The following is a 23,899-nucleotide window of genomic DNA, read 5'->3' as shown; positions in this document are numbered from 1 at the left end:
TCTGGCTCACTCCTTTGTAGATGCTGAAAACAATATACCACACCGATTCTAGTAAAAATAACTGTTCTTTGAATAAAGTGGTTCAGGAATGCTTGCAAATATTTTTTCCACAGGGAATGACCCAGACTCCCACCACCTTTTTCCTGGTTGGCTCTCCCTTGTGGGCATATGCCACACTTCTTGAAGCTATCACACAGCAAACCTTGCAAAAGATTAGCTAGTGGAAGTGGAGTCAGGCTGGAAGTCAGGTCAAGTTAGGCAGATCATAGAGGCAAAGGCAAGAGCCCCGGCTGCAGGAACTGACCCCATAACAAATGTCAAGAAGGAGCAGCACTGGTCACTCTACTGCCCATTCAGATTTGGCCCTGCAGACCTCTGTCCAAACCTGAGCAACACCACAACCCCCTTGCAACCAAGCTGCAGTGCCACTCAGTTTTGGTACTGTAAGTCCCAAACCTGTCCTGATGGAAGAGCCCTGGGGCAAATGTGAGTGGTGCTGCAACCCCCTGTATCTCGTCACACCAGCACTCACTCAGTTTTGGTTCCGTGGGCCCCCTGTTGTGACAGAAGAGCCACAGGGTCAAACCGGAGCAAGCAGTGAGGCAGCCAGCACTGCTCTTACTCATAGCTGTTGTGGGAAGGGCCCATTGCTGATGCTTCGGCACCCCTGATAATTATATGTACCTTACAGGTGTCCATGTACTGACTTACACTTGTTTTCAATTTTTTTGTTCTGTTTAGTGAAAAATTAGTTCAGGAAGGACATTAAGACATAAGACCAAGCAAACTTTCTTAATAGAGAGAACACAGAAAAATTAAACATTCTATTTAAACTTCTGAAGGGAAAGTATCAGAGCCTTGTGGGACCCCCCCCATATCAGCTATAATACTAGCCAGTCCTAAAGGTTATCATCAGAGGTACATAACAGGTAAACACTTTGGACTATTTATCACTTAGGTTGAGGTGAGAAGAAATAATTAAGATAAATATAAAGGGAAGGTACCATTAATAATTACAACAGTTAAAAGATTCTTCCCTCCCTGCCCTTCTCTTGGGCCTGCAGTTTACCTGTTATTTGTCTTCTAATTATAATAAGGTGATAGGTATCACAAATATGGATTTCTAATGAACAAATCACGTGAAACCAATCTGATAGCTTTCTTTGATAGGATAACAAACCTTGTGGATTAGAGAGAAATGGTGGCTGTGGTATACTTAGACTTCAGTGAAGCATTTGATATGGTCTCACATGACCTTATCAATAAACTAGGGAAGTACAACCTAGATGGGGCTAGGTAGGTGCATAACTGACAGGATAACTGTTCTCAGTGGTTCACAGTCCTGCTGGAAGGGCATAACACGTGGGGTTCCGCAGAGGTCTGCTTTGGGACTGGTTCTATTCAACTTTTTCATCAGCGATTTAGATATTGGCATAGAGAGTACACTTATTAAGTTTGCATATGATACCAAGCTGGGAGGGGTTGCAAGAGCTTTGGAGGATAGGGTCATAATTCAAAATGATCTGGACAAACTGGAGAAATGGTCTGAGGTAATCAGGATGAAGATTAATAAGGACAAATGCAAAGTACTCCATTTAAAAAGGAACAATCAGCTTCACACATACAGAATGAAAAGTGACTGTCTAGGAAGGAGTACTTCAGAAAGGGATTTAGGGGTCATAGTGCACACAAGCTAAATATGAATGAACAGTGTGACACAGCTGCAGAAAAAGCAAACATGATTCTTGGATGCATTAACAGGAGTGTTATGAGTCAGACTTGAGAAGTCATTCTTCCACTCTACTCTGCGCTGATTAGGCCTCAACTGGAGTACGGTGTCCAATTCTGGGTACTACATTTCATGAAAGATTTGGAGAAACTGATGACGGTCCAGAGAAGAGCAACAAAAATGATTAAAGGTCTAGAAAATATAATCTATGAGGGGAGATTGAAAGAATTTAAGTTTAGAAAAGAGAAGACTGAAGAGGGGACATGATAGCAGTTTTCAAGTACAGTAAGACTCCAATTCTCTGGCATCCAGTGGTCCAGCACTCCCAATAGTCCGGCACCAACTGGAACCCGGAAGTGCTCTGGCCAGCCGGGCAATTGGAGCTGCTCTGCCCCCAGCTTCCCCAAGTCCGCCGCTGCTGAAACTGACCAGCAGATGACTTGGGGAAGCCGGTGGCAGAGCAGCTGGGGTGCTGCCGGGTTGGTCCTACAGCGCCGCTTAGGTGAGGGGCGGTACTGCAGGACCAACCTGATAGCACCCCGGCTGCTCTGCCCCCGGCTTCCCCAAGACCGCTGCTGCTGAAACTGACCAGCGGCGGATTGGCGAAGCCGTGGGGCAGAGCAGCTTGGGTTCTGCCGGGTTGGTCCCACGCCGCCGCCCTCACCCACACTGTGCAGTTCCCCGCCGACCCCACACCCCACTCCAGACCCCTGATAGCCCCCCTTCCAGTACTCTGGCATATCTGATAATCCAGCACCCTCTGGGTCCTAAAGGTGCCGGATTATCAGAAGTTTACTGTACCTAAAAGGGTGTTACAAGGATGAGGGAGAAAAGTTGTTCTCTTTGGCTTCTGATGACAGGACAAGAGGCAATGTGATTAAATTGCAGAAAGGAAGGTTTGGGTTGGACATCAGGAAAAAATTCCTAACTTTCAGGGTGGTTAAACATTGAAATAAGGTGCCTAGTGAGGCTGTGGAATCTCCATCATTGGAGATATTTAAGAGCAGGTTAGATAAACAGCTATCAGGAATTATCTAGATGGTATTTGGTCCTGCCATGAGGGCAGGGGACTGGACTTGATGATCTCTCAAGATCCCTTCCAGTTCTAATATTCTATGATTCTATGATTATGCACAAACAGAAAGGAAAACAAAAATCTGTTGTTGTGAAACCCTTTACCCACTTCAGGTCCACCAATGTTATTTTTACGACACATGCCACATCTCGATTTTCTACTACCCATCAAGCCAGGAATTGAGATAACTAATACAGAAATGGCAACAGCTTGAATTGGCATTCATCATTTCCTCTTCGGTATTTGATTTTTGCTGAGAACAACTATAAAAATCAATTTAGAAATGTAAGTGGGCAATTCAGATAGTAAATTGTCACTTTTTAAAAAGGAAACTAAAGCCAAATTACTAACCACCTCTCATCCATAACACTCTTTCACAAGGAAAAAAGAATGTCAAATTGTCCAAGATTACATATTGTTTCAGTGATTCTCTGCTTTAACACTAAATTGGAGTTTGGAAGGCAGTTCTACGGATTAGTCAGTAAGAACTCTCAGAATAAGTGCACAGGTTAGAGAGTGACAAAAACCTACCATAGGTTTCTTATTTTGAGATAATCTAATTAAAGATATTTAAACCAGAACATTTTATTTAAGCCTCAACACAGCCGTAGTATTGGAGACTGTTATTCAGTCCCATAACAGCACCCATTTAGTCACTGGGGCCCTAAATCAGTACCATGAAAGTCAATGGGAGCTTTGCCACTGAGCTGAATGAGCACAGAATCAAGCCCCTAGCTCTCAGAATTATGGATGCACACAAATACTTAATCTGTTGAATGGGTGCAACTGCAGAGCAAGAAAAAAATGTTTCTGTAATTTAGCACTTTAACTGCCGGTAGAAAACTCCATCTGCAATAGTGAAGGCCTTTTTCATTATTATTCAATGACTTGGGATTTAAGAAGGCAACCAGAACAAGCAAACACATTTTGTTTATAATTTGCAACTAACAGTTCAGTGGATTTTATTTCTTTTAAACAAAGGAGTTGTTTTTTTTTTTTTACACAGTTGATGAGCTAGTTAGTCACCCATAAAATGTACTGAATATGAAGATCCCATGTTAATAAATATAATTTAAGGCAAAAAATTAGAAATGAGTGTAGCCAGACACAAAACCCCATCTTGTTTTTCCACGAGCCCCATCTTGTTTTCCCCCCCCCCAGAGAGCAAGAGAAAGGCAGTCAGCCTTTGATGCCCTGGGAACACAGGTTTGCTGCCTGTCCCTGACTCTACCATAAACAGAAACCAGACAGTAAATGGGCTAGCTGACGACCCGGGGCCTCCCGTCGCCCTGATGGCTAGTACCAGTAATTGACACGCCTGCACTGTCCCAGAGAGGAATCTTCGCCCATCACATACCAGAGGTGCCCATTGTCTGCATTTTCCCAGGTGTAAATTATGCTTTGCACCCTTCGTGGGAAACTTGGCATTCAAAGCCATTTTTCCTAATTGGCCACTTGAGCCCAGGAAGAAGCCTACATGACCCAAGGGGTATAAAAGAGGTTCAAGCAGCCCACCCCATTTGAGCTCCAATCATCTATACCTGCTGGCAGGTATTGATTGTCTCCCGAGGTCTGTGGGACGCCCAACCTCGCCCTACTTCTTCCCGAGGGATTGAGAGAAAGACGCTGGCCACGCCAAGTCTGGAACGCAGGGGTGAGAATATACCTGCTATGTGTCTATTTTGCATGCATTTAATAAGAGCTCAGAGAACCAAAGGGTTTCATGGTACCTGTAAGTGACTTCTTAGTGTAATTTCTGTCCTGTCCTTTGTAGTGTCTGTGTTATCTGTAACACAGTAGTAGCATTTAACAACTAAGTTTACCCTGTAACAATAAATAGTAACTGTTTAAGCTTTAACCTGACTCCTTCAGTTGCTGTAACAGAACCAAGCACAATTTAAAAGAACTTCAGCCGGTCATAAGGGACTCACTGCCCTGACCGTCGGCTGACAATGAGACATCGCATTATATAGCTCAAAATCTCATTGAGTGTAACACAAAAGCAATTGATTGGCAACTCCTTGTCAAAAGAAGGACTAATTGTTCTTATAAACAAAGATTTTATTTTTTATCTATTGTGGGGTATTTTAGCTTTGACCACTGATAATGTATCTGCTCCATTGATAGGTTAGTTGACAGGAGGTTGTTGTCTTAAAGTTTCTTGAAACAACATTTTAACAAAAATCTCATCCTTCACACACAGAAAACTGAAGATTTTTTACAATACAAATAAATAACACGAATTATACCATTAACCACTGCTTACTAACCTGCATGAGCTCATTGCTGTCTATCAGATGGTCTTCCAGCATCTCCTGCGTCAGTTTACCCATAGTACTGTAGAATTCATCGGCAGTTTCACAGCATTCAATCTGCCTGTATCACAACACAAATTTTTCTTCTGATCCAATTATACATTTCAAAAGCGAACAGGACAATCATACAAAACATCCTCTATATTGCTGACTTAAAGCCTTTGGATTACTGCAAAGAAAACTACCATTTTAAAAAACCCAGCAGATCACAGGAAGTCGTCTATGGTTCACTGCACTGAGGGAGTGTTCACTCTGTGTTAGCACATGTCAGGAATTCATGAACACATATGAGATTCTAGGAATCACTGCCATAGTCTAGTAGTAGCAGAGCAGGGAGAGCAGGTATTTTTGGTAGGGAGAGTATTATTGTCTGAACACGGTGGACAGTATGGAGTGGAAAAGAATCTGCAGTGCTGTATTATGCACACTTAGGGCCCTACCCAATTCACAGTCCATTCCGGTCAGTTTCAGTCATAGGATTTTTAAAATAACAAATTTCATGATTTGACAGTGTTATAATTATAGGGGTTCTGACCCAAAATGAAGGGGGGGGGGGGTCCGCAAGGTTATTCTAGGGACGGTTGTGGTACTGGCAACCCATACTTCTATGTTGCTGTTAGCAGCAGTGCTGCCTTCAGAGCTGGGCAGCTGGAAAGCAAGGACTGCTGGCTGGGAGCCTAGCTCTGAAGGCAGAGCCACCATCAGCAGCAACACAGAAGCAAGGATGGCAATGGTATGGTATTGCTACCCTTACCTCTGTGCTACTGTCTGCAGAGCTGGGGCCTCAGTCAGCAGCTACCACTCTCCAGCCACCCAGACCTGAATGCAGAAGTCAGAGTAGCATAATACAGTATTGCTATCATTACTGCTACGGGAAGGCGAGAGGCACTGCCTTTACAGTTGCTGCCACACTCCAGCCACCCAACTCTGAAGGAAGCGCAGAAGTGAGACTGGTAATACTGTGACCCCCCTCCTAAAATAACCTTGTGACCCTTCTGCAACTCCCTTTTGGGTTAGGGCCCCCAGTTTGAGAAACATGGTCTCCCCTGTGAAATCTGTATAGAATAGGGTAAAAGCACATGAAAGACCAGATTTCACAATGGGAAACCAGATTTCATGGTCTGTAATGCATTTTTCATGGATGTGAATTTGCTAAGGCCCTACTCATGCTACATGTAAAGTTGTTAAATGTTGCAGTTGTGAAGGCTATAAGGATTACATTTTTAGTTTTTAAATTTTCAGAGAACTGTACTTGTCAGCACAGCAGGACATACTGTATAGAAAGCTTTAATTTTTAAACAGCATATGATGAGTCAGGCCTGTGACTAGCCCAAGTCTTACTGTCATTACTGGAGTAGAAGCTAAAGGTGCCAGGGAGCAGATTTTCAGTCTCCTTGGCTGTGTCTACACGGCACCCCTTTTCTGGAAAAGGGATGCAGATTAGACCAGTCGGAATTGCAAATCCTACTTTCAAGTAGGAATAAGAAATCCTCTGGAAAAGGGCTTATTTTCCGGAGAATCGCGTCTAGACAAGCGCTTTTCTCCGGCTTATCCCCAAGCCGGAAAAAAGTGGCAGCCATGTAAATGCAAATGCCTCGGGGGATATTTAAATCCCCCGCGGATTTGCAATTCTGACTGGTCTAATCTGCATCCCTTTTCCGGAATGTATACACAGCCCTTTAGTATAATGCAGTCAGGAGCAAATCACCTTAAGCAGGGGAAGTCCCTGTAGGGCTTTCCTGAACATTATATACCTGTTGTGTAAATGGGAGAGGTATTCTTCCGGTGCGAAAGAAATTACATGGAAAGAAAGATGGAAATACACTTCACAGAAAGATGTGAAGAGAACAAAAAATGAATATGTGCATTAAAGTCACCAAGACATCAGAGAAAAAGTTACAGGCAAATATTTACACAACTAACTAGTGATTTTATGCTCCCACCTGAAGACACCTTGAAAGACCCTGATTTTGTAAGGCGCACAACACTTTCTGGAACGCAGCGTGTCTCAAATTGGACACCCCAAATCATTAGTCACTTCTGAAAATCTTAATCACTGTTTCTACTAAGTACACTTTATTATGTTACCTTTAACTAGAAAATCAAAGCTTGATAAGCAATGACTGCAGATGAAGCCTAGTGAGGGGGGAGAGCTAGGACAGCAGTATACAACCAGGAAGAGAAAGCAAGAAGAGGCGGCGGCGAAGAGCTCTGCAGCCATTACCTAGAGAGGAAGGGAACTGGCCAGGCACAATGAAGAGATCCAGAGGGAGAGTTAATCTTGGGCTCCTGTCCCAGACTAGGGAATCTGACAACCAGCTGAGAGGGGCAACACAGCCACATGGTGCAGACCTCTCATCATAAACCCAGAAATAGGGTAGAAATGAGCCCAAGGAAACAAAAGGTCTAAGACTGAGCTGACTTAGGTTGCTAGTCAAAGGATCCTGGGGCTAAAACACAGAGTAGCAAGGGGGCCTGAGTTCTCCACAAGCCACTGGCAAGGTAGCAGAGGACCTCTGTTAGAACAGAAGACTGCCTAAGATGGTATGCAATTTGTTATTCTGTAAGGGGGGATTCTATACTGACCTGGCTAGAGGACTGAGTCACAAAGAGGAAGCAGTTTGAAGCCTGGAGGGACAGCAATGGATGAAAGCTACTTCCTAGACACAGCAACAAGAAGGTACACTTATGATGGGCAAAAATCCCTTTACAGGAGGGAAGGGAGGAATGAACTACATAGACTGCTTCTCCATGAGAAAAGTGATAAGAACTCATCTACTGTCGGGCTTTTTTCTCCACAGTGTAGAACAGAACAAAAGTTGCATGTGATGGTTCAAAGGAAAAGGAACTTGAGGAAGGATCCATCTGGATAACATGCTACTGAACATCTGCTGATGTAGCTCCAATTTGTCAGTGACAGACTTCCTACGGAGCCAGTCCCTCTAGGAATTCAGTTCACTGATAAGAGATCCAGCTTTGAATGACTCCTTTTGATCTTCTGCCTCCTAGATCAGCAAAGAACTCCAGGTGGCATCTTATGTGTTTACATAGGATTTGTACAAAAAGCAGATTCTGATATGAAGGAGAATCTTCACTGCCTTGACCGTCACAATTTTTTCTCTTCCTTGTTAAGAAGGCAGGAAATAATCAATTATGGAGTGGTGGTATTCCTTGAATTACAACAAATTAGTCTTTCCAGAGGACCTGTGATTTCCATCATCCATTGTAACCATTATAGCCTGCTATTATAGCCTCTTATGAAGCAGAAGGGTTGTTCAGAACAATTATAGAAGGAAAACTTGAGTCACCTTCTGTGGGTGTCTAAGTATGGTAGTTGTCATAGGAATCTGGAGCTGTTACTTCTAACTGAAACGTCAGGACACTTCAGCTGAAAGGAAGGCCAATCAGAGCAAAATAATAAAGATAGAAAGTGTGTTCATATGGTGTTTATAACTATATGGTTATTATATGAGTGTGATATTACAGCACGGCTTAACTGCTACTTTGGTTTCCAAATATATAATTCTTGTCTATCTCTGTACAAAATCAGAGGCCAGAAAAGCAGCATTCCACTTCTTTAAAACATCATCTCTATGAGCTCCCGAAGACTTGAATGCAAAAGGCTGACATTACTCCACTTTTATTTCCAGGTGTTTCTTTTGCTGTTGCTATTATCAGAGAGTGAACAATTCTCAAAGAGAAAAGAGACAATCATTTCCTTCCCTTCACCTCTAGATTCACTCAATGTGCCGTATATAATTGTTGCCTTATGTTTCTCTCCCACAGCTCCATTTTAGATACCTTATAATCCAATTTCTTCTGCCACTAAAAATCCCTCCACAGTCAAATCTCAGGACTTTACTCTTTTTTCATCTGTTGGCTGCCTTTGATATGGTTGCTCCTTGAAATCTGGCCATTTTGCTTCTGTGATTCTGTCCCTCCCTGCTTCTCCTTTTACATCTCTAGTCACTTTGATATTTCTTTCTGTGGCAGCCCCACAGAATTCTGTCCTTTGCCCAGTCCTTTTCTCCCTCTATGAAACTTCACATTCTCAAGCAGCTTCTCTACCACATCTGTGCTGATGATTCTCAGATCAGCCTTTCAACAACGTGACTTTCAGAACTCCATTTCAGCCTGCCATTCTGACATGCCCTCATAGCTGGCAACTGAGACAATATCCAGGCCATGCCAAAATGTTGCTGTTTGTTCCTCCCTCTGTCTGTCTGCCAAACGAGAACTCAACCAAGCCGTCATCTCCTATCTCAATTACGGCATATTCCCCTCATTGGGTATTGACGACACCCACTTCATTCTCCTTATCTCTGTTCTACATTAGGGATGTTAAGGACTAGTCAACTAGTCGATTCCCCACTCCTTGCTGCCTCTGATAGACCCCGGGCTCCATGCAGGCACTTCCATTTTGAAATTCACAAGAAAGCCCACTGGGGACTCTTGTATATTTCAAAGCTGGCACCTGCTTGCAACCTGGAGTCAGTGGCACTTCCCTCTGGCCTCGGGCTGCACCTGGAGTTCCACTTTCCTCCTTTGAAATGTACAAGAGCTCCAGAGGGAGGGATGCAGAAATGCCTATCGACTAGTAAATTAATCATTAATTAACATCCCTAGTCTTAGCTAACTAGTCACCATTTGCTAGTTATAAAAGAAAAATAATTATTTTTCAGATTAAACATGCAAGATACAAAAGCAAATATAATGTAAAAGCAATTGCCTGTGGTTCTGAAGTTTTAAGTGGTAATTTATTTTGCAATTTAGAAATTCTCTGGGGATATTTTCATCTTAAATTAATGAGAATGGTTAGTTGTTAGGAAGGCAGGTTCCTGGGTATCAGAGGAAAAAACTGGATGCAGCTGCTTGCTGACTCCAGTAGAGAGTTTTCCAGCTGACAGTATTAGATAGTTGGTCTGTTCTTGCTAACATTTCCTAATTAAGTCAGTGGCAAAACTCTCATTAATGCCAAGGAGACGTGGCCCTCTGTAATGTAAATATCTATAGTGAAAATAAAATATATATTTAATAATTGTTCCCTTACAAATTGAGACAGGTTGCAGATTTCTCACCATCTATAAATTATCTTTAATAAAATCTTGATTAAAAATGTTCTTCAAAGCAATTACTTCCTCAGATTGTTTCCAGAAAATGTGTCGGTTAATACCCATTCACCAGACAATTGCACTAGATAGGGCAGGATGGGCAATAATTTTTAAAAAGCGGCCACCCTGGAAGGGGCGGGGTGTCAGGTGGAAGGGGCGGGGCCAAGAGACTTCTTGTGCTTTCCCACCTCACCCTGATTGTCCTGGGGTAAGGGAGCATGGGAAGTTTTCCCCCTACTTCCTCCACCCTGCCACCTAGAGAGAAACCCAGCTGTTTTAAAACAGCTGACAGTTTCCTTTAGGTGTCCTCACACATTCTCCCTGGCCACAGGCCAATCAGTGCTTGGGGGTAAGTGAGTACGTGAAGTCTCCTGGTTCCTGCAAGAGCGGGCAGCAGCTAGAGAGACACACCAGCTGTTTTAAAACAGCCGACGCGTCTCTCTAGCTCAGGAGTGGGCAAAGGACCCACGGAGGGCCGGATTCGACCTGTCAAGCTGGTGGATCCAGCCCACGACCACCCTGCTGCTCCCCCACCCCCAGACCAATCAGTTTTAAAACCACAGGCGTGTCTCTACCTGCTGCATGCCCCTGGAAGGGTAAGGACAGGTCGCAAGAGACTTTGCATGTTCCCCACCCCCAAGTCCCGATTGGCCTGGAGATGGGGAATGCGCAAAGCTTCCCGCCCCCCAAAGGCATGCAGCAGCTAGAGATAAACGTGGCTGTTTTAAAACAGCTGGCGTGTCTCTCTAGCTGCCGCATGCTCTTGTGGGGGCCAGGAGACTTTGTGCACTCCCCTACCCCGAGTCCCTAATTGGCCTGAGGGTGGGGGAGTGGCAGGGCTTAGCCTTTTAAAGATCTGAATACTGCTGTAACTACACTTTAGCAACATATGTTTCTTCCTGAAAATAAGCACAAATTTTAACAATGAGGATAACTAACCACTGGAACAATTTACCAAGGACTGCAGTAGAGTCTCTAACACTTATAATTTTAAAATCAAGATTGGATTTTTTTCCCCTAAAAGATATGCTCTAGCTAAACAAGAATTAATTCAGAGAAGTCCTATGGCCTATGAATCTAACGTTTCTTTCAAGTAGTACAGATAAGGAACTTTTATGCCCAGAAATCCAGTTGATTTAATCTAGAGTATTCTGTAAGTAATTATAGAAATTTTACAGGGTAAAGACCTATAAGGTCATCACACCACTCCTCTTGCCATTGCCAGATCACTCCCTAGAGTACATTTTATACTTAGAAAGCTATATTGCCACTTTGTACATCTATTTTAAAAGTAAGTCTTCTGCAAGGCCATATCATGTTTACATTTGTAATCTGTACTTCAAAAAATGACACATATTAAAACCATATATATTGCATGCATTGCACAAAAAGGAAGAAAGAAAGAAAAATGACTTACTCGCCTAGCTTTGCCCAGATAGCCAGTGCTACTCTCAGTATAACTTCAGAACCTTCAAAGAATACTGAATCCCAGATCTTTAAAACTGTGTGATTAGGAAGACATGTAGCAAAGAGGGTCAGGAACCACTGCATTGTGAAGACATTTGTAAGTGGGGGTTCATAGCCTCCTAAAATGGAAAAATTAATATGGCAGTCATTCACAGTTCATTATTCCCCAACATTACTTTATGTGTGTACTGATGCAGTGCTCCATTCTGAAGACTGACAGTAGTTCCAGGGCCACTGCTGCTGCTCAAAGCTCTCTCAGTCTGCAACTGTCCACAGGCTTCTGAATAACAGCAGTGAACAATGACATGGCGAGTCAGTCTAACGTAGGAAAAACTGAGGCTGTGTTTACACTACAGACCTTATAGTCGATACAGTGGCACTGCTGTACCGACACAGCTGCACTGCCCTAAGATCTCCTGTTTAGCTACTTTATGCTGACAGGAGAGAGCTCCACTGTTAGAATTCAACCACCTCCAATGAGCAGCAGTACTTATGGTGGTAAGAGAAGCTTTAGCATTGACATAGCACTGTGTACCAGGGATGTAAGTGACTAGCTGAGTCAACTACTCACATTCTTCCCCTCCTCCCGCTGCCACTGTATCAGAGGCAGCAAGGGGGGGGGGAAGCAGGAGATGTTGCTGAGGGGGAGCCAGATATCAGAGGCAGCAGCACAGAAGGGAGGCTGCCACGAAGCAGCATCTGCCTGCAGCGGGTCCAGCGGGAAGCCCTGAAGCAGCAACCCCTGTCTGCCAGGAAAGAAACAGCCCCTGTCCAGCTGGGATGTCTGGCGGACAGGGGCTGCTGGACCTGGCACAAGCCAGGACTGAGCAAGCCCAGCTCAGTCCCAGCTCAGACCGAGTCTGGGAGCTACCCCCACTGCGACACTGCATTTTAAATGTAGTAATAGCCGAGCGGTTCTTACTACATTTCAAATGCAGAGCCACAGCAGTCCTGGACCCTGCTGCATGAGCTGGGACCAACCTAGGCTTCCTCAGTTGTTGCTCATGCCGGGTCTGGGACCTACCCCCATTGCAGCTTTGCCCTTTAAATGTAGTAGGAGCCAGGCTACCTATGCGCCTGGCTCCTACTACATTTAAACAGCAGAGCTGTAGCCGAGGTAGCTCCTGGATCCCACAGGAGCCAGGACAGAGCACCTTCCCTTATCAACTAAACATATAGTCAATACAAACTGTATCGACTACACGATTGGCCAATTACTCACCTCTTAACATCCTCACAGTGTACACTGTCACTTGTGCCATCAATGTTTCTGTTACTAAGGGGTGTGTTTTTTCACACCCCTGAGTGACACAAGTTTTGCCAGTATAAAAAGTAGTGTAAACATGATCTGAGCAGCAGTAGAGATGCTGGTGATGACTGCAGATTCCAGAAGACAGCACCCTATAGTTAATACTCATTAATATTTGGAAGAGATTTTTTTTTTGTCTCCTGCAATCACAATAGCTAGATTTTTTTTAAAATAACACTTAAATTCTGCAGAAGCTGATGACTATTGTAACTGTCCTACTTGCCCTAAGAGGAGTGGTTCTTTTAAATCCTGTCTGTTGTATTAAAATCCTAGTGTCCTGCCTTTGCCTTTGTAATGTATTTGGAGTTCCTTTTTGTTAGCAGTTTCATGAAAGATCTACTCCTTCAGTTTGAAATTCTGAAGTTCCTGTGCTTGGAGCATGTTTCATATGCATTTTGGAGATAGGGATTGATTTATAGAAGGCCAGTGATGCTCCCCATCACCCTTCAAAATTATTTTATAACCATGCCAGGAAACATGAACTAAAGTCTTTTTGTTTAGCTGTTTTTATACTATCAATCACAAGATTATCTCCTAGAAGACTCATTTTTTACAAAGGCCTTCAAAATTTTCAGGTTTAGAACTCAAAAGGCACTTGAATGTAAAACAACAAAAAACTTGGTCTTGTTTAGGAAATAATGTTTGGATAAGTGTTATGCCTTAGAGCTCAGAGTGCAGAGCTGTTTTCAGACAACAAAGATCATTTATCAGATTCAAGGACATTTTATGGTCTGTGTCACTAGGCATCTAGCCAGAAGAACAATAACCAGCCATAACCCACTGCCATGAAATTAGTCTTCACATAATAACAATATAATTCAAATACAGATTCCACCAAGAAACTGAAGAAGACATCAAAGGCCATCCAATTATTCAGATAACTTTTCAGGACATCCTCTGTACAATGCTATGTGATTTAGTATTGCCAAAGACACAATTTATGGCATTGTCAACCCAATTATGTCCACAACTACTTATGGGTAATCTCTGATTATACAGTAATCTCTGATTTGCATCACCTGAAAGAGCTGTTAGTTCAAGATTCACCAGTGTAAGAACCTTTTCCTGCCATGTTAACTATATTAGTCAATTAGTGAAAGTTCAACTGTATCCTTATGCATTTTTAAAAATGTTGTTCTCAAAGTTTGAATATATACATATATATTTAAACCATTGTTGTTTTTAAAATGGATGCTCAATGAGTCAAATGTGAAAAACAGCTCAATGCCATTTTTGTTGAACCCACCTTTACTTTCCTTGTTAGCAGCTCTCTGAAGCATGTCCAAGTGCTGGGACAGTTCAGGAAGTTTCATTCTCAAAAGATCTCGGAAAACAGCCATATCCACTGACAATGCACGAAGATTATTGACAAAATAGCTATCAGGCAGTACTTTATCAATCAGGTAAATCATGATCTGTGAGAAAAAGATCAAGTAGTCATGTAGGGTTGATGAGGAGAACAAATGATCTTCCAAGAATAGCAAAAACTTCTAAAATAAATATAAAATGCACAAGTATGTTCTATTCCATTTAGCTATAATTTAGATACCATGGCAAGATGTGCTTTAAGTGTCTGATGTTTAATTCAGTATTTTATAATGAAAGACGGCAACATCACTTTAAACATCCATAGACATTCGAGGTGCAGAGCACCAGCAGGATTGGTTCCTAAGTGTCAACTCTTCAACTAACTTGCACTGCTAATGGAGGAGTCTGGATAACTTCAAAAAATAACAGGATATAAAGGATCAAAATCTTATAGAAGCCAAATCACACCAGAATGGAAGTATTATTTTGTTAATCAAAGCTAATTTTCGATACTTCTGTTGTTGTATGTGAGATGCTCTGAATTATGTAGGAAATTCTCCAATCCAATCTGTGCAGTTTACAGGTCACAAATGGAAGACTTGCTATCCAATTCAGCATCTAAATTACTGGCAAAATATGTGGCAACGCTGCTCTTTAAATAGCACCATTTTTGCATTTTACCTGGCATGATGTTATTGTACAGTGCACTTCATCTTGCACTTCATCAAGGTAATAAACTTGAGCAGTATAATAAGACATTTGTATACGCCATTTATTACTTTGATTTTAAAGAATGAATACATGAAAACATACTAAATTGAGTTTCATCTTGCATTTCCCACAGAAGGAGACAGTCAGGCTCGGGGCTGTGTCAGGGGAAAGCGGCAGGGAGTGAGTGCGCCCAGGGCCGGCTGGGAGCTGTGCCAGGGGAAAGTGGCGTGAGTGCTCCAGGACTGGCAAGGGGCTGTACTGGGGGAAAGCAGCACGGCACAAGTGCTCCCAAAAAAAGGTGCTGGTATGCTGTACCGGTGCGTATCGTCACAAAAAATATCACTGAGTATAACAATACACAACTTAACAAATATGTTTAATTATACAAAGAAGATATCTATATTGACAATAATTCACCAACTGATTATGGTAAAATATTTAAGATTGTAAAATGAGACAAATATAATTGCATCTCAATGAAAACTGCTATATGCAAGTATTTAAAAGGACTGATATATCACCACCTGCACCTGAAATATAACATATAAGAAGTTTTTGCTCTCAATGACTGTCTTCCCCACCTGTAACTTTTAAAGCATTTATTAGAACTTTTTATACTTCTACGGATTTCAAAGAATTAACAGAAAAAGTGTTACATGCAAATTATCATGACTCATCTATTTTGCACTAATGCATTATTTTTGTCTTCATGATTCTCAGAATTATCTCTATTCTTTCTCTGCAATGTAATTAAGATTATTGTATTTTGAGAAATATATTTATTAATCTTCTGTTTGCATTATGATTTTTTTCTCCCTTCTGAAAAAACTATTTCTTTATCCTGTTCCCAAACCTTTAGAACAAGTAATTTAATAATAGTAATTAGAACTGTAATAAATACATTTGCAATTATGCTAATTTCTTATTACTTCAGTCATAAAGTACTATATTTAACATAGCCACATGCACAATGAGTGTTATTTTCACAAGATATTGCTTCTAATACTCTGGACATGAAAGAGACAGCTAGAAAGTCAACAAAGCTTTTGGTAAGTCTTAAATATTCACTTCTGCCTACTTCATAGATATCTAAAGTGTTTAGGGGAGAGGTTTTTTTAAAGCAGTGATTTACTTTATTAGCATATAGTAGACTCTGTGGTAGATTTTCAAACAATTGGGATATTTCTCAACAGTGTTCAATTTTGTAATTTTTTCCTCTTCCCAACAATGTTGTTTAATCTGTTTTTATAAAATCTCTTTATAAAATCACATGGGTGTTGGATTGAGGTCCCCCCCCCCCCCCCCCCCGCACCAGCCTATGGCACTTATCTATCATATCCTTTTAGTTAGGTTAATTTCATTTACTTTATTTATAAGCAGTTTGGCTCTGTATTGAACCAGAGAGTTAACTTTAACATGCTTACTTAAACTAGTGAAGTGTTTTAGGAGCTGCTCCCTTAATAAACTAGAGAACATATGGTTGTCATAAAATAAAGGAGCTATGAATTACTGATGAAATCACTTAAGGGGTAAAAATTATACAAGGCAAATTTTACTCCATGATGTATTTCCCATTGTTACAATGCCCTCCCTATAATAATTGGATATCTATCTAGAAATGTATACATGCTGGATTCTAACAGCTGTTATTTTTGCCCATAGTTTCTACGTCTTACATAATATCTACAGCCAGATAAACATGTTAGTATCTGTGAGAAAGTCATGATCTCCTTTAACAATTCAATCCCCGTAATAAACTCCTCATGTAGATGAACAAGCTGTACTTTAGGAAGGCCATGCATAACACAGGCAAATCTTGGTCCTGGTGCCCTGTAGCAAGACAGGCCTCAGTTCTGTGGTCTGGTCCCTGGATTCTATGGCATTCTGGAAATATAGCATGGGTAGCTTTAAATTAAAACGAGAGGGTTCTAAACAATTTAACATGAAAATGAATAACACACTCAGTACAGCAGCCCCCAGACTGATTATTTTGATATTCAATCACACTTACTTCATGCTGATCTCATACTCTGTTTCAAAATGCTGCAGATTTTTGGACTGACAACACACAAATTCCTCATGGAAACTGTCAAGGAAAGCTGGAGGTTTGGACTGCTTGGGAAGAGGGAAAGTTGGGACTTTGGAGCCAGATCTGGATTCTGGTTCCACTGAAGTCAATGGGAATTTTGCCACTGGCTTAATTGGGGTCAGGATTTTACCCATTATCTGGGTATTTTTGCAAAAATGGTCATCAGTGGGCATTAACAGGGGTGACATTTAAACTGTCACCTTTGAGTTATTATAAAGTATGACCCACTGAAATGGATCAGTTTTCTGTGAGCTGTTTTAGGCTGTCTGCAAACTTATGCCCTGTTTACATTAAGTTCACTTTTCAATGTAATCCTCACTATCATAAGAGTTAGAAATATGGCACAGTTTTACTCACTTTCAGGGCATCCCCTTCATTGCCTTCCATTACTTCTAAGATGAGTGCAGCTAGTATATTAAAGCCTTGGCAATATCCAACTGATTTGTTCCATCTAGCATAAGCCAGCAGAACTCGTTTCAATACGACTCGGTCCTGCTCTGCCTCCTGACCACAGTAAGAACTGCAGCCTGTTCGATGAAGATCCTAAAATAGGAAAGATATTTGAGATGTTTTTGTATTTCACTCCCTTACTTCACGTCTCCCTCAATCTGCACACACATAATTATGTTCCTACTGTTTGAAGACACATTTATTTTAAACTGTTAGCTTTTGAAAGAATGCCATCATTTGAACGAAGGGCTGGAATCCAGGAAAGCCCCAAGTTCGGGCAAGAGATGAGCCATCTGTTCACTTGACTTCCTTGTTCCCAACAAACAGAGCAGGAAAATGGGGTATAGAAAAGACTATTCTGTAATCCAGATGGTGCAGATAAAACTGTCATAGATAAATAAATTACCAAAAGAGAGATTAGTATATGACTGTTCCTGAAATATCAATAGGTTACAAGCTATGTTCAAAGAGTTAAAAATATAAATAGCTGCAAAATTATTTTTGAACATTCTCATTTGTAAAGTACTGTTTACTTCTGAAAAATTATCACACCCAGAAAAAAGCTGTTACCATACCTTAACCAGAAACCTAAAAGAGAAATGTTACATCTCTCTTTTTTTTCCAAACACTTCTTGGCACAGAGAAAGAATTACAATGTGAATTTCAGTCAATGGAATATCACGATTTGTTGCCACTATAAAGTATGAACAAGGCACCAGAGTGGGTGGTTACAGGCAACTAACATTAAAATTAGCAGCTGCAATTTCAAGTTCTGTTCTATAGCCGAATATAAATGTTATGCTGTTATACATACTATTTTCTAAAGACTTTTTTAACATGTGCTTGAGTGAACCATTAGTCCTTTAAACATTAACAGTGCATTCTTTGTAATTGCACTTTGTGTTAGTAAATTAATAAAGCCCACGCCCTTTTTGACGTGAAAAGAGAAAATAAGGCTCTTGTGTATCAGGTTGCAAAAATGTTCCCAGACTCATTTTTTATGCCTGCAAAAAGGGCATTGTTCTAGAGCTTGTAACTCATTTGTGAGTGAAAGGTACAAACATGTACAGCACTTTTAATTTTTAATAAGGCAGTGTACTGGCAATATGTATAATTTAGAGTTACCAACCCTGGGTACCATTTTTCAAGCAAATATTCAGAAATATAAGCATTATCACTTATGTAAACTGATGCTATAGCAAAAATGGAATTTAGAAAATATTCTTTTCATGAAACTATCAATGTAAAACAGAGTAAGCTGAGGACACTAGAGCTGGGGTGGGGAATTTCATGCCTGGGGGGGCAGATGCAATCCCCAGCTTGCCTGGATCAGGCCCCCGAGGCTCATGGCCCCCAGCACTGGGGAGCCTGCACTGGCATTCCAGCCTCCCCGCTGCTCCACCATAGAGCTGGAGCACACAAAATCTATTAGCCTGGGCCTTCCTAGGCTCTGGTGTGTGAGGAGAATGTCTTTCTCCTCAGTCAGGGACCACAGCTTCTCACAACTGATTTCGATGTGGCTTCCAACCAAAAAGGTTTCCCACCCCCACACTAGAGCTATGTAAACCATAATTTGAACTATGCTGTTCTCTTCCTAAAACTGGGTCCTATTTTTAAAGGAAATGACATAACTGAAACACATACAGAGTGTGGGAAACAGTATTTCACTACTGTAGGCTAAGTGTCAAGATGATCCCATCTCAGAGCTGGAAGGGACCTTGAGAGGTCATGGAGTCCAGTCCCCTGCCCCCATGACAGGACCAAGTACCATCCCTGACAGATTTGCCCCAGATCCCTACATGGCTCCCTCAAGGATTGAATTCACAATGCTGGGTTTAGCAGGCCAATGCTCAAACCACTGAGCTATTTCTCCCCCCAAACAACTTATTACATCACAGTATAGTTGTGTACCAGCAAATAGTTTCTTTATAGACTACAAGTCTATCAAATTCTTAATCAGAAATTTGCTAGACCATTATTAATTCAGCAAGTATGATCCTCAAGCAAGAAAACATCTCTTTACATACCATACCATAACATCAACTCTAGGAGGTCTAGAAAGTTTATTTACAAACATAACTACAACAACTTTGGGCTATAAACTTTGCATGACTGAAAATACAGTGTAAAATTGAGAGAATGCAAATAAATGCAGTTTACTGAAGGAACAGATGAATTACCCTATGACAACTGGTTGTCTCTCTGGCCGTGTCCAGACTCAGGGGTTCTTTCAAAAAAAGTAGCCTTTTTTCGAAAGAACTTCCCCTGCGTCCAGACTCAAGCCACGTTCTTTCGAAAGTAAATCAAAAGAACGCGGCTTTTCTTTCGACGGCTGTACACCTAATTTTACGAGGAAGAACACCTTTTTCGAGGGAGATCCGTCGAAAGAACGTGAGTGTGGACTGGGGGAGCCCTTTCTTTCGAAAGAATTGGCCTCCAGGAAGAAGCCCTGGTGGACAATCTGGGCCATGGGTTGCACGTCTGTGGTTCCTGTCTGCAGCCATTCCTTAAAGGGACAGGCACCCTCACAGCCACTTGTTGCAGAGAAGGAGCCAGAGCACACGGCTACTTTGCTGCAGCATGTCCCAGCCCCAAGACCGTGCTGGCCCTTCCACAGAGCCTTCTGGGGACCCAGCCAAGGGCTCCAAGCGCCGGGCACCATCCTGGTCTGGCGCAGAGATCAAGAGCCTGTTGGAGCTGTGGGGAGAGGAGGAGGCCTTACAGGCCCTCAAAAGCCGGCGGCGAAACGCAGATATTTATGGCCGCATGGCTGAAGCCCTGGCCCAGAAGGGCCACTACCCCCGCACCCAGGACCAGGTGCACTCCAAGGTCAAAGAGCTGCGCCAGGGGTACGTTAAGGCCAGGGAGGAGAGCTCCCGGTCTGGGGCAGCCCCCCACTACTGCCCCTACTACCCCGAGCTGGACCAGATCCTGGGTGGCAGAGGAGAAGCACGCACACCACGGTGGTTTGTCCAGTCAGGCTTGGCAGACCCCGTGGTGGACGCTCCTGAGCAGGACCCAGAGCACTCTGGAGACGGGGACATGGTCCCAGAGGAGGAGGACAGCGAGGAGACGGCGACCCTCACCATGGAGCCAGTCATCCAGACCTCAGAGGCCTCCCAGGCGTCATCTGGCGCAGGAGAGGAAGCAGCAGGTGAGTACAGTGAGGTTGTGTCACACCCGGGGGGGGAGGGAGAGGTAGGTGGGTGCACAGTGGGTGATGCACAAGGGAAACCTGTCATGCTCAGGCTGATGCCCAGATCACACACACACAGTGTGACCTTCAGAATGTCTGCTTCCCCTGTCTCAAGGGAGAGGGCATGCCTTTTGGACAGCTGTTGCACACATGACTGATTGTGATAGAAATGTAGCCGTGTTACTCTGATCTGAGGAAGTGGGTCTGGCCCAGGAAAACTCATCCCCTAATAAACCATCCTGTTAGTATTTTAAGTGCTACAGAGTCCAGTTTTTAGGACTGATTGTGTCTTCTTCTTTTCCTCCACAGCCGGACCAGCCGTGGAAGAGGGCCGCAGCACCCCAGCCCCAACTCCATCTCCATCTCGGGGACATGGGAGCCGCAGACACAGGCGTGTCTATGCGGACATCCTGAGGCAGCACGTTGAGGCCATGCAGGAGCAGAACTCCATCCTGCGAAAGAGGGCGGAGGCAGAGGATCGCTGGTGTGACCGGCTCATGAACGAGCTGGTCCTGCAGCGCACGGTCCTGTACGCCACTCTCAGGGAGGTCAGCGGCTTGCCTGCTCCTGTGCCTGGTCCTGCTCCTCCAGCACCCCATGACCCCACCCCACCAAACCCCCCTTCCACAACAGCATCCCTTTCCCCCCTTGGACCTCCCTCTCCCCCAGCCCCCACAGTTCCCCAGCCCCTCTCTCCCCCTGGCCCTCCTCTCCCCCAGGCTTCCACGTCCCAAGAGCACCCCAGCCAGCCAACCGACAGGTGCACCACCCGATCCCACAGCCGTGGAGCACCCCAAACACGAGGCCCAGGCAGGAGAGGGAAATCTGGCAAGCCCCGTTCAACCTGATCCCCTTCCCCCCTCCAGGTTTTCAGTCCCCTTCCCCCCTCCAGGTTTCCAGTCCCCTTCCCCCCTCCAGGTTTCAAGCACCCCCATCACCCCAGTTAAACAAAGGGTTCAACAAAATGTTTCTTTATTGTAAATAGTTTTGTCAACAACAAAAATGAAAAAAATTTTTGTTATGTTTGCAACATTTATACTTTTGTACATATTATCAAACAATAAGTAAACAGAACATTTTATTTTGAAACACACCCTGGTGTAACTGATGTGTCCAAACAGGGTCAGGAGATGGGTTGTGGAGGGAAGCTTCTATTGGGCCAGGGCCCAGTCCCCAGGCAGAAGCCCCTCAGTGCACTCAGTCTCAGTGGCCTCCACTGGAGAATTGCTCCCGGAGGGCCTCCCGGATGCCAACAGCAGACCGGTGAGCCTGGCGGATGGCAGCTGTCCGGGGCTGGGCAAAGAGCCTCTCCTGGGCATCAGCAGCTCTACCCCACCCTGGTAGGAAGGCATCCCCTTTCCTCTCCACGAGGTTATGGAGGACGCAACACGCGGCCACCACCTCAGGGATGTTGCTCTCCCCCATGTCGAGGCGTGTGAGCAAGCACCGGAATCTGCCTTTTAAACGGCCAAACGCACATTCCACCTGGTTGCGAGCCCGGTTAAGGCGAGCATTAAACTGCTCCTTGCTCGCATCCACCTGGCCGGTGTAGGGCTTCATCAGCCATGGCATCAGGGGATAGGCGGCATCAGCCACTATGCACACCGGCATGTGCACATCCCCAACCGCAAACTGGCGATGGGGGAAAAATGTTCCTGCCTGAAGCCTCCGGTAGAGGTACGAGTTCCTGAAGATCCGGGCATCGTGTGCCCGCCCTGACCACCCAACACAAATGTCCGAAAACTGGCCACGATGGTCGACCAGGGCCTGGAGGACCGTAGAAAAGTAGCCCTTTCTGTTTATGAATTGGGCTGCTCGATGGGGCGGTGCACGGATTGCAATGTGTGTCCCATCGAGCGCTCCTCCGCAATTCAGGAAGCCGAGGGCAGCAAAGCCGGCCATGACGCTGTCCAGATCTGGTAGACAGATGAGCCTGTTGAGCAGCTCCGAATTGATGGCCCTCACCACCTGCAGAACGAGACAGACAACAAAATGTTAGAAGGGGTGCCTTATCTCTTAGGAGGAGAACCCACCGCCCACCTTCCCTCTCAAACACCCCGGGAATCCCCTCCTCAGAACCCCCCCCCCCACAATTCAGGGTGAGTGGAGGAGCTCCCTCCCACTCCCACTCCACTTGGCCCTTCCTGACAGTCTCCCTTCCCCCCACCCCAAACTGTGACTGTCCCCAGACAATGACTTACCTCCATCAAGACGGCCCCGACAGTAGATCTCCCCACGCCAAATTGGTGTCCCACGGAGCGGTAGCTATCGGGGGTTGCCAGCTTCCAGAGGGCAATGGCGACCCTCTTTTCCAGGGGGATGGCGGGCCGCAGGTGGGTGTCTTGCCGTTGCAGAGCAGGGGCGAGCCAGGTACACAGCTCCTGGAAAGTGGTCTCTCTCATCCGGAAGTTCCGTAGCCAGTCTTGGTCATCCCAGATCTCCATAACGAGCCGGTCCCACCAGTCAGAGCTGGTGTCAAACCTCCAAACACGCCTGTCCACGAAAAAGTTTGGAGGCAAGGGCAGTGCGGCTGCTTGACGGAGGAGCCCCTCGTACCTCTGATCTGGGTCCAGCTCGGGAAATAGCCTCATGACAGTGTTATGCAGATGCAGCAACAGCTGCAGTATGGTGGTGTGGGGCCATCGCCTGCCCAGGGGCAGCTCTGGCTCCATGCCAAAAAAAAGGGTCTCAAAGCGAAAAACCTCAAAAGAAAAAAGCTGCTTGGGTGTCCCAGGAAGCTGAGCACTCCAAACCAGCACTGCAATGCCTTGCTTACTTCCTCGAGGGACAGCAAAGGCAGCTGCAGGAGCAGAGCAACGGGTGTTCAGGGGTGTCCCTCTCACCACGCGTCTCTGCAAAGGGCAGGCAGGCAGCACCCGGAAGGAAATGCTGCCCCCATGCCCTGGCAGAAGCAGTTCCAGATGGCTTTCAATTTCGAAAGAGCGTCCAGCAGTCTGAAATAGCGGATCGATCTTTCGATCCGCGCATTGTAGTCTAGACGCGCTCTTTCGAAAGAGGCTCTTTCGAAAGAAGCCTGCAGTCTAGACATAGCCTCTGCTAGTTGAAGCTAACAAAAGTATTATGCAAAAAATCTTTCTCCGATGTTGGCTCGTATTGTGCCCCCAACATTTGGGCACAG

General features: G+C 44.2%; 1 protein-coding gene across 7 annotated transcripts in view; it reads right to left on the bottom strand.

Annotated features, from left to right (window-relative positions):
• Nucleotides 1-23,899, bottom strand: part of TBC1D30 (TBC1 domain family member 30) — an 87,379-nt gene that overhangs the window by 16,887 nt on the left and 46,593 nt on the right. For all 7 annotated transcript variants that reach the window (XM_075931080.2, XM_025188268.3, XM_025188265.3 and 4 more), the window contains 4 exons: nt 17,472-17,657; nt 14,253-14,421; nt 11,648-11,816; nt 5,075-5,180 (listed from right to left, as the gene is read on the bottom strand). In XM_075931080.2, the coding sequence (XP_075787195.1) occupies nt 5,075-5,180; nt 11,648-11,816; nt 14,253-14,421; nt 17,472-17,657 (630 nt within the window). The remainder of the gene's footprint in view (nt 1-5,074; nt 5,181-11,647; nt 11,817-14,252; nt 14,422-17,471; nt 17,658-23,899) is intronic.

Source organism: Pelodiscus sinensis, chromosome 1, assembly GCF_052426305.1.
Source record: "Pelodiscus sinensis isolate ZL-2025 chromosome 1, ASM5242630v1, whole genome shotgun sequence".
Taxonomy (NCBI): Eukaryota; Metazoa; Chordata; order Testudines; family Trionychidae; genus Pelodiscus; species Pelodiscus sinensis.
The sequence above is the reverse complement of the archived record's forward strand: the minus strand, read 5'-3'. Positions and strand labels throughout refer to the sequence as shown.